We start from the raw sequence: 11,847 nt of genomic DNA, 5'->3' as shown, positions 1-11,847 counted from the left end.
GGATAGAAGTGCCAAACTCCACCTCGGTCTTCTTGCTCATACCAATGGATTCACAGGACTTCAAACTGCAGGTCAAAGCACTCCTCAATAACCTATGCATGGTATTACCAATCAAATAACCCAGCATCAAACAACGCCACAGTCTAGCCGAATCTGATGAAGTCGTCAGCTCCCTATCAATCGCCGTGCCTCACTTCTTCCAACTCCCGTACCATCCCGTCACTCATCTTAATCCGAACGGTACCAATACCACCAATAGAGCATGCATGTCCATTACCCATGAGCACAACATCCTTTCTTTCCAACTTCTGAAAGCTGGAGAACCAATCCCTCCTAGGGCAAACGTGGTATGAAGCACCCGAATCCAACATCCACTCTGTAGAGTTGGCAACACAAACTGACGGTAGTGCAGACAACGAATAGCCCGAAGAATCCGAATCTGAATTGTTGTCACTGGTCTTGATAATATTCATCTCTGAAGCTTGTACAGCTTTCCCCTTATTCTTCTCGGCTCGATCTAACTTTGGGCATTCGGATTTCCAACGTCCATCCTCTTTATAAAAGGCACACTGATTCCTACGAATCCCACGATGTGCACCTCTAGACTGCGACCTCCTGCTTCGGTTTGAACCACGGCCATGAACTACTAATGCATCTCCCGATGCCTTCTCGGAGGACTCATCAACACTCTTCCTCAACTCATAATTCACCAACGCTGAGATCACCTCCTTGTAACTAACAGTAGTTCTTCCATTAATCATAGTTAGGACAAAAGTACCATAATCATCCTCGGGCAACGAACACAAAAGTAGCATCGCCTTGTCTTCATCCTCAACCATGATATCCACATTGACCATGTCTGAAAGTAGCTTCGTGAAGTTGTTAACATGCTCCCTGATGGAAACCCCCCTCTTCATCTTGAACTGATAAAACCTCTTCTTCAAGTAAAGCCGATTCTCAATGCTCTTAGTCAAATACTTCTCATTGAGTGTTTCCCACATCTTCTTCGCCGACGTCTCGTTCATCACGTCATAAATAAGATCCGGCGTCAAGCATGACCGAATAACTCCACACGCCCTACTATTCATCTTCTTCCAAACCTTAGCTTCCATCTCGGCAGGTTTCTCTTGTAAGTCAAGAGTCTCCTCCAAATTCTGAGCGTCCAAGGCGTCCATCACCTGACACCTCCACAATCCAAAGTTAATCTTGCCGTCGAACTTCGGAACATCAATCTTCATGTTATTGATGCTCAAACTATGTATCTTCTTCGTAAGAGATGATCCCGATGTGCTTGCTTCACCCATATTGTTGATCTAACCCTTCAAATAAGAATCCTTCAGCGAATCCTTCAAACAAGCTCCCAAGTCCAACCCGGAGCTCTGATACCACTTGTTGTGCGCAGCAGAAATTTCGGCATCACTTCGGCAACACAACAAGAGAGATTAGATCGATAAGAATTCCCGTCTCTCAAAGGAAACAAGAACCAAAAGCCAGATATCTCATCAAAGTGAGATATCAGCTCTTCCTCTCGTCAGCTCTAAGACTGCGCGTCGAGGGAACCTACAAGCTATTACAAATCACGGCAAGAACACAAATTTTACGTGGTTCGTCAAACTGCCTACGTCCACGGGGCAAGGAGGGGGGAGATCTACTAATAGAAGGAGAGATACAACTGGGGTTTATAATCACACAATCTAAACCCTCACAAACTCTCAGATCCCTCACAAAATCTCTCTCAAAGGGATGCACAAAGCCCTAAAAGAGACTACACAAAATCTCCTCAACTGCAGCCGCAAAAACAAATGAATCTCCTCTGTCAAGAGAACAAAACCCACAGCCGAAAACCAAAACGGCGACTTTTCCCTTTGACTGGACAAACTCTCTTTGCACACCGCCACTTTTCCCCTTTTCGTACTTGCTACAGGAAAACCTAGGAGATCACGTTGTTATATATATAAATATATCGGGTGGGCCTTCTTTTCACACCGCTTCATTTGGTGATCTCTTCACGCGCGGTTTGATGGCAACGTGGGCCACAATTAACGTGTTCACAAACACGTTCAGAAATGAACGCGGACGAACGTACGCAGGTGGTGGGTCCTCCCACGTGTTCACAGTTGAGAAGAAGGATATCATCATCAAGTATGGCATTGCTGAGAGAGTATTGCTAATGATAAAGGCAGCAACCATTCAACCTCTCTCTTTGAAAAACCTGCATTCGGTATATAACAAGACTTAGGATTTTGGTGAACATTTTAACACTAATTTGGTTGTGTTCATCCTAATCAAGAATATATATAATAGCGAAGTTTAATTAGCAACCTTCATATCTTCTATAAATGACGGAAATCCTCCGATAGACATGAAAGTGATGAAGACGAAGATGAAAGCAATACAAAGACTTCTTGCCTGTTTTAGCACAATAAAGAAGAAATGGTTCATGGAGTACTACAATTAATAGTTCATAGAGTAATGCAATTAACAGTGGTTTTTTTAATATTAGTCCCGCAAATCATTTTAAATTATTCCTCACGATTTTCCTCTTTTTAAACTATATCCCTGGTCTTAAGAGTATTTCAAAATTAGTCCCTCAGTTATATTTATCATCCAAATTATTAATCGCAGTTTGGTTAGTGTTTAAGGATAGTTACAAAATTACCCTCACGAATATTTTATTAGGGAATATAGAGAGTCGTTGTCACAGAAAATTACTAACATGGGTTTGAGTTAGGATTCTTTTAACCGGGTAAGAGTGTGTAAAATGATTCAAGTGAAACAGATGTAGATTTCTGTTTAATTATAGATAATGGAATATTTCCTCTATTTGAACTAGCCACTACCTAGAGAGACTATTTCAAAACGAAATTTTTTAAAAATAGATCATTTCCATAAAACTATTTATCATTTTCGAGCTACTGTAAAAGTATTTATCTTTTTTGTCCTAGTTTCAGCTAACGAGTTTTAGCCACATTAGCCGAAACTAGGTCGACTTAAAAAAACCATCCAAAAACTTTACAAGATTGACAATTCTATAGAATTTAATGACTAAAATAAAGTACATGGGATTGTCAATCCCCCGTGCAGTTTAACTCAAATAAACTCCATGGGATTGCCAATGCCATGGAGTTTATTTCAGTCGTGAATATCCAGGGGATTAGCAATCCAGGAGAGCTATACTTAGCCCCAAACCACAAATTTTCAACCTGAGGCTTCACCCTATTACATATACATCGGATTGACATTAAAATGTAGATTACAATCCATAATATCAACAAAAACTACACAATGCAAGAATATACACAATCATAAATCAGTATCTCCCTTATATCGATCCAACCACAAGCAAGAAACACACGATCCAACATACATAGTTCAAGTCACATATAATACATAATCCAAATATGTGAAAATGTCATATGCATCCTGTCTCCAACATCTAACATGAGCCTCGATAATTTTACCATCTGGCTCTGCATGTAGCTGTGTAGGTGGTGGTTGTGTATGTGGATGTGGATCCTCCTCCCTAAATTACACGGTGAGAAGTGCCAGCTTCAAGTGTCGCGTCCATCATTACTTGTAGTAGAAGATCTCAGCCTACATCTCCGTTGCTCATACACCCTCATGTGCTTATATGTTTTGTCCTCACACTCTTCATGATCACCGATATGATTCCTATGTAAGACAATAGCAATCATTCATTTGATTTTGTCAAACAGCAATTTATTCGTTGTTAGAATAAGATTTGACAATCAGTCAGGGGTCTATGTCATTTAGATCTTCCACCATCACATGTTCATAACTATTATTTTGCAAGCCACCCTATATTCATCATCATCCAATGAGTCATCAGGTAAATCCTCCTCTTATTGGAAATCATCATCATTGTAGGCACCTGATGTCCCTCCAAGTGAAGGCTCGCTTAGGTGTTGTTGCATCCAATCCATATCTCGTTTAGAAAACATAAAATAGACGGAGTCCACTTCAAGGTCCATCATACATGAGCACATGCCGTCATGATTCCACATCCGGACTGAATTCCTCTAAATCTTCTCAAGAAATAATTCCATCGCATGTTGCTTCTCCAACACTTGAAACATGACCTTCATATGGTTGTCATTTGAGATTTGAATGGTATTGTTTCTACTCTCTACTATGGGGAAATTTAAAAACACTTTTGTTATAACATAGAAATGACCAAGTGTTAATCTCATCCCAGAAGATGACGCATGTCCTAGATTAACTATACACCGAGTCGAACCCACTCCACAAAAGTCAGACCAGAAGACATCATCACTCAACCCCTTCCTAGAAGGGCGAATCACAATGCGTCCTCACCTGGACCCTGCTACTAAGGCCAACTCCGTGCATTATCGTTCATTGGGTCAAGTCGAGAAGCCCTCTCATCAGAGCATTCTGGTCAAAAGGCGTCCTTTCTAAAGGTTGATATGAAAGGCGGTCATACTTGAACCCCTCGCCGACAGCCAATCACCATCAAATTAAATGTATTGTCAAAGTCATCATTCGACCTCGAAAGTCTTAATGACGACCTTGTCAGCACCTTACTTTCCCTATCACCCTCTCATTAATCATAAAGTTGATTCATACCGCTAGCAGCCGACACAAGCAAAGTATCAGCATAATAAGCTAACTGCTTGGACTTGGCCGAAGTTACACAATTACCCTCCTGAATCTGCTATAAACAGATGCACTGCCTACTGCATGGAGGTATGTAATCATGGGAATATAACACATTGCAATTGTACTTTTCTCCTCCATTTAAGAACAGTACTAATTGACTGTCGGAGGAACCCCTAGCGAACCCAACTCCAATCCTCTTACATATTCTTTATGTGCAGAATCGAGTCCTTTATTCAACAATCAACCATCAGGAAAGATTGAGTAACTCTAAAACTCTTCATAATCCACACTAAATTTTCCTATTTGATATCTGACATCAACCACTTTGATTTGATGCTCACTAGGATTAATCAACATAAGTTAGTGCAACTTATTGATCGATCTGACAAAAGAATATGATGTTGTAATCATCAATGGCATTCTTACCTCTCTTTCGTATTTGGGTATATTATTATGATTGTATATAGTTTTTCCATTACACGAACAAAGAAGAACTGATGGATCATACATTGTTACCTCTGGAAAATAAAATAATTTCAACATCAACCAATATTATGATATGTAAATAACATATAACACTAAACTTCTACCCATTATCTAACCTTAACATCATTTACCCTAATCTAACACTAAATTTTAAAATCATTTAGCCTGAATTTTACTTTTTAAATTACATTGATTTCCCAAAAACTCCATTTTGAATACAAAAGAATTTTAATAAATTACACAAAAAATTAACCATTTAAATTCCCTAACTTTTAAATCATTTTATTTAATTTTTTATTTCTCAATTACAAATAAATTTTTAGAAAACTCTAATACTAATCCAAACTATAAACTAAAAACAAGGTATTTGGGATGAAAGAGATGATAATATGAGAAAATTTAGGGAAAAAACATAAAAATTAGAAGAAATTACCAACATTTATGTCAAAACCCTAGAAATTAACTCCAGCGAACCCTGGCATGATCACAGCTAAGGAGGAGTAACCAGGGGGCAGGAGATGGTCAGCGCAAGTGGTCAGAGATAGGGTGGTGGTCAGAATAGTTGGATGGGAAAAAAAAAAACTCTATGTTGTGTTTGGACAGAGGGTAGAGAAGGGAAGGGGAAGAGAATTTTGAGTTTAACCTTACTTGGGAGTTTTATTGGGATGGTAGAGGAGGGAAATGAGGGGAAATTTTACACCCCAAATTGCAGGGTAAAGAAGGGGAAGGAAAATTTGACAAGTTCCCTTCATTTCCCTACATTTTCTTCCATTCCCTTAGTGAGCTCCCAAAACACAGTACTAGGGTTTGGGAGCGCGTAGGTAGGAAGGGGGGGGGGGGGGGGGGAGAGAGAGAGAGCAGAGAGTTATGCTCATATACTACCTGAAGTTCACGGACCTGGCGATCCCATGGACTTTGAAAAATCCCTGAACCCTCTGTTAAAAACATAGGACTAAGAATTTTTGCAACTAAAGTCTACGGATTGTCAACCCCGTAGACTTTGGTCAGATATATAACTAGAGTTAATTTTCTACTTAATTACATGGGATTAATGCAATGATAATGTATACAGGATTCTCAATCCAGTATCTTTTTTGAACAATTTTTTTTTTAAATCATCCTATTTACAGTGCATGAAGCTGGCGTGGCTGAAACTAGGTCGAAAATGATAAATACTATTGTAGTAGGGAAAAATGGTAAATACTTTTATGAAATGGTCTATTTTGAAAATTTCTCCATTTCAAAACACTCAAAAGATTTGAGAGCCTAATTTCAAAGAAGACTTATGGAACTAGTTTTAAAATATGTAAGATTCGGGGACTAATATCAGTATAAAAAAAAACCCTTTAAAGTATAGCGTCTAATTCACTCAAATACAAGGCATATTTTGAATTAGTACCCGAAATGAGTCAAATCCTGTTCCCACATCTGAGTAAACGATCACTACGGCAATAGTAACAAGGATATAAATCAGGAGCCTCAGCCAGTAATATCCAAAATCTCTCGACATGTTCACAAAGGAACGTTTGGTTAAAGTGCAAGCCTGGGTAAGGAAGGTCGCCTGGCTTCCTCCTGAATCCAATACTGTTCCTTTCTGCGACAAAAAACCCCACAGTAGTCAATATAAAATCTACACGTGAAATACTTAGTAGTGGAAAAAGAAGAGAAAGAGTAGAATGATACATACAACCCGACACATCTCGTCTACTTTATCCCGTGCTGCGTAACAGTATTGAGAATGGTTATAGAACTCGGTTAGCCTTCGAATCGCTTCAGCCGTCGTTATTTTATTTAGGGGTTCATCACTCGTCTCGAACTGTACGTAGAGGAAATTCTCAAACAATATTGAGGATGTTGCAAACTAAGCTGAAATGAAAACGAATCGGCTTTTCGTCGTACCACTATCTTCATAGATCCTTCGAGAGCCGCCTTCACCTTGTCAAAATCAGAGTTTATGCACCTCAGGAAATGATCCGATGGGTTTCTCAGAGACGGACAAGGGAAGCCTGCTTTGGCAAAAAACTGTAACTTCCAAATAAAAGAATTAATCCTACCTGAATGAAGAAAGAAAAATCAAATACAATTACACTATCTTTAAGGGTTAATTGCGGAGGGACTCCTTTCTATTATCACTAAACTGTGGGTAGACCCTGTAGTTCTATCGTTGCAGATTGATCTCTAGTACTGTCGTCCGAGTTCTGATAGACCTCAGGCGAAGTTTTTTTGATACTTTTGCCCCTTCAACAGGTCTATTTGTCAAAGAACAATTTCTCTCTCTCTCTCTCTCTCTTAGGGGAGAAGAGTCAAAAAATTCACTCAGAGGATCTGCAACAATAAAACTACAAGGGGTCAACCTGCAATTACGCGATAGTACAGGAGTCTATCCGTAATTAATCCCATCTTTAATTACCTCACAAGCCTCTGAAACCTGCCCAAAATAGACGGTTTTGCCCCCTGCAAGCAAATATAGTCGATCAAACAACTCGAAAACCTCGCTGCTCGGCTGGTGAATTGAAGCAACAACAGTCCGATTATTTCTTGACAGACTCCGAAGTGTTTGTGTCACAAAGAATGCCGAAGCACTGCATTTTTGGAAGGATATGAAACTATATACAAATTCTTATGGAACAAACAAAGAACTTTAGTAATAAAGGGAACACTAATTTAATTACCTGTCAAGACCACTAGTAGGCTCATCCAAAAATAGCAATCTCGGCCTCATAAGGATCTCAAGAGCAATGCTAACTCTCCTTTTCTCTCCTCCACTGATCCCCCTCAAGTGCCAGTTTCCAATCACAGTATCTGCACAGTCCTGAAGACCCATCTCAAGTATAGTCCCCTCAACAAGAGCCCTCTTCTCTTCCGTCGCCATCTTATCTGGTAACCTCAACTTAGCAGAGTACATGATCGTCTCTCTCGCCGTCAGAGTCCCAATCAAATTATCGTCAGGCGTCACATATGCCTAAATAGAAGAAACACGCACAATATTGGAAAACTGTGGAACAAAATAAATTATTAAGTTATACATACTGCAGTTCCGAAAGAGAGCTTCGTTTTCATTCCATTGAGAAGTATTTGACCGGAAAGGAATGCGTTGGTTGCGAGTCTGCTAGCGAGGGTGTCGAGGAGGGTGGACTTTCCAGAGCCGGAGGGGCCCATGATTGCGGTGAGCGTTCCGGGCTCAGCATACCCAGTTAGGTCTTCTAGGAGGGTCTGAGTATCGCCATTGCCAAGGGTGACCATCACGCTCAAGTCCTTCCATGTCAGCCTGGCTGATATGTCTCCGACGAACTCTATGACCGCTTTCACCTCTCCCTTCATTTTGTTAAAGAGGGAAGTGTACAAGAGTTGGATTTACTTATGGTGAAGCAAACAGTTAGTAGATAAGCGGAAAATGAGATCTGTGCTAGGTTATGACTGAGAGAGAGAGCATACTGCTGCTTGCCGTTACTTTGAGGTTTCAGTTATTTTAGAATTTGATAGATTCAGAGCAACTGATACCTATTACTAAGTCCAATTCTACCTTGATATGCACGCCACTTTCTTTAACTGAAAGATAACCCGTTAGTATCAGCAATCACCAAGAAATAATTAAACAAATGACAGTATTTTTCAATTTGCATGTGATATCTAAAGATTAAGTCCAATTATTACCTCGATATGTACGCCATTCTCTTCAATTGCAAGTTAGCTGGTGTATCCGCTAGCACCAAGAAATACTTAAACAAGTGACCTGACACTAGTTAGTGTCAAATACAATCATGCCTTCTTACAAAATTAGAAAATTCTAATTCTATCTGTATCTTACTGGCTTGCACTTAAGGTGCTTCGTTCTGGCATAGAGGCTCTATAAGGAGTTCTCTTAATAAGATCTATCAATGAAACCAAGCGATGCAAGTTTATCTTCTTCTCCTGTACCTTTCTTCTTGCAGTGTAACCTCCGAAGGACTGCAATCTTACTGAACAGAACAGTCAGGTCCACCCCTTTTGGACCTGAGGGCATCGATATGAAAAAGGTTCTCTATAACATAATCACCTCGATTCTTCGGGAGTCTGGTCTCCGAAAATAAAGCCATTTAATTACTTGTTTTGGTATTTGCCTTGTTGGATTGTATAGAGTTGTAAGGTAGTCCGTAGCGTCTGCTTGGTTACTTACAGGATTGATGATCAGTTCTTTTTATATTTCCCGTGCTGCCATGAAATGGAAGCTAATGTATGTCATGAGATATTGCCAGAACGGATTCAGGATGTCATGAAGAAGTCTGAATTATATGTAGCAACACAGTTACTAAGAATTATATGTGGAAGCACTGTTTTAAAAAAGAATTATATCTAGGCAAATCTACCTAGACCCGCATTGTCTCCAAAGGTTAATTCTAATGAGCCACGAATCCAATTATATTTAACAATATATATCCCATCTAATCATTTTTCTGATGTGGATTAAAAACCATTTTGTCTTTACTAAATAAAACCTGCACCCCAACTCTATTGATGCTGGATATTCCTCATACTTGGCTCGTATACAATTTGAACCAACCCAACCCAGCACAAAGACAGTGAAGATAGTGTCTTCACTTAATACTTTGTAGACAAACGGAGTCACACCCAACGTAATGGTGACAATATGTCCACGCAAGGGAGCAGTAACCTATTTCTGACCGAGCTACGTATTCGCGGCTATATGTGATGTCATAGCAAACAAAACATCTAATGACCCATTGAACTCCCGAATCTTATTATAAATCAGTGGGTTGAAAAGTACCATACAGGAGATAAACTAGACCAACTTACTTCGATCCCAATTGATTGAAAGGATTAACCACATAAGAGGCATGAGTCCAACTATATTTAACCATGTATCTGTCAAACTGTTATTCCGATGTATGATCAGTAATTTTTGACTTCGCTAAGCCAAATCACACCTTAGCTAAATGGATGTCAAAACTCCTAACCTAACAATTTCCAGTTATTCTATTATTTTCGCAGAAAACTTGTCACATAAAAACAATACTTGTTGAACTGTTGCTCTAGGAAACTAAGGGTTTTGCGCTCATCTTACACACACAATCGTGGAATTATCAGTTTGATCAATCATAAGCTAGCTGTTGAATAGGGCTTGCACTGAAGCCATCAATTTTAAATCGACATCACTCAGACATTGACCGATGATACAAAGTTAAAGAGACTCAAAACTAAACTCATCAACTTCGGACCGTCGTCAATCAAGGCCCAATGGCTTCCCACAAATGACAACTCCTGTTAGTGGATGTTGTCGCGCGCCTATGCGGAAGCGTTGCACGCACACACAACGAACTTGAGATCACGGAAGAAGAAAACCACACACTTGCACAAACCAAGCCAATTACGACAAATCAAACCAAACACAGAGATATACGTGGTTCGGCAATTGCCTACGTCCACGAGGAGAGGATGGGGAGATTTCACTATATGGAGGAGAAATACAACGGGTTACAACTCACAAAATCACTCAAATATAACCCTAACCAAAGCTCTCAACTCCCTCACAATATCTCCCTCTCAAAGTGCTCAAAACAATGCTAATTCTCTCCTTTTCTCTCCTTAAGAAACCCTAAAAAACGTGGTCCTATTTATAATAAAACACAATCCCAAACAAAGGAGGATTTCCATACAAAGGAGGATTCTAAAAACAAGTCTGCCACACCCTGCACCATGGGTGTGGCAGAGGGTGTGGTGCAGGACAGATTCTGCCACACCCTGCACCGTGGGTGTGGCAGAGGGTGTGGTGCAGGACAGATTCTACCACACCCATGGCAGACATCACACCAGGATGTGGTGGAGTCTGTTTTGGGTTATTCTTCACGTTTTTCACAATTCCTTCGTCGTTTTCACAATTCTCCACCTCTGTGAAGCGTTCCCAACACTGAGCCGACACCAACATGAGCACCAATGTGTCGTCTCTCTAAACTCGGCTGCACCAATGTGGTTTCCTACGTACCCCCTCTCCCAAGGGATCAAGCCGCCCGTAGTTCATCCAAATGGCCGTCAACGGCCTCAACAATCACGAATGTGCAACAAGTTTCGACAATGATCAAACTTGTTGCTCGGAAACACCTTAGTGAGCATATCCGTTGGATTATTCTTTGTGTGGACTTTCACAATCTCCACATCGCCATCTTCAAGAACATCCCGAACGAAGTGACAACGAACGTCAATGTGCTTCGTCCTCGCATGAAAAACCTGATTCTTCGCCAAATAGATAGCACTCATGCTATCACAATGAATGGTGACAGACCGCTGCGAAATACCAAGTTCCTCCAAAAGTCCTCGAAGCCAAATAGCCTCCTTCACAGCCTCCGTAACTGCCATATACTCTGCCTCCGTCGTAGACAAAGCCACCGTCGACTGTAAGGTGCATCTCCAACACACCGGCGCACGGGTCAAAGTAAACACATATCCCGTAGTAGACCGACGCTTATCCAAATCCCCGGCATAATCCGAATCAACATATCCAATGCACAACTGCCCACCTGTAGTGTCCCGCTCATAAACCAAACCAACATTGAGCGTACCTCGAATGTACCTCAAAATCCATCTCACGGCGTCCCAATGACCCACTCCTGGATCGTGCATGTATCTCGACACCATGCTCACCGCCTGTGACAAATCCGGCCTCGTACATACCATCGCATACATCAAACTCCAAACTGCGCTCGCATATGGAGTCTTCGTCATCAACTC

At 40.6% G+C, this 11,847-nt stretch overlaps 1 protein-coding gene across 1 annotated transcript; it reads right to left on the bottom strand.

Moving 5' to 3' along the window:
• LOC109826723 (ABC transporter G family member 11-like) lies at nucleotides 1,981-8,523 on the bottom strand. Its single transcript, XM_020393738.1, is given in 9 exon segments — nucleotides 1,981-2,185; nucleotides 2,187-2,212; nucleotides 2,323-2,409; nucleotides 6,524-6,718; nucleotides 6,812-6,940; nucleotides 7,024-7,146; nucleotides 7,535-7,706; nucleotides 7,797-8,086; nucleotides 8,155-8,523. Coding segments are annotated over 9 exon segments (1,518 nt in total). The 5' UTR covers nucleotides 8,446-8,523.

The sequence above is a fragment of the Asparagus officinalis genome, chromosome 10 (genome assembly GCF_001876935.1).
Source record: "Asparagus officinalis chromosome 10, Aspof.V1, whole genome shotgun sequence".
Taxonomy (NCBI): domain Eukaryota; kingdom Viridiplantae; phylum Streptophyta; class Magnoliopsida; order Asparagales; family Asparagaceae; genus Asparagus; species Asparagus officinalis.
Note: the sequence above shows the minus strand (reverse complement) of the source record. Positions and strands in the feature narration are given on the sequence as shown.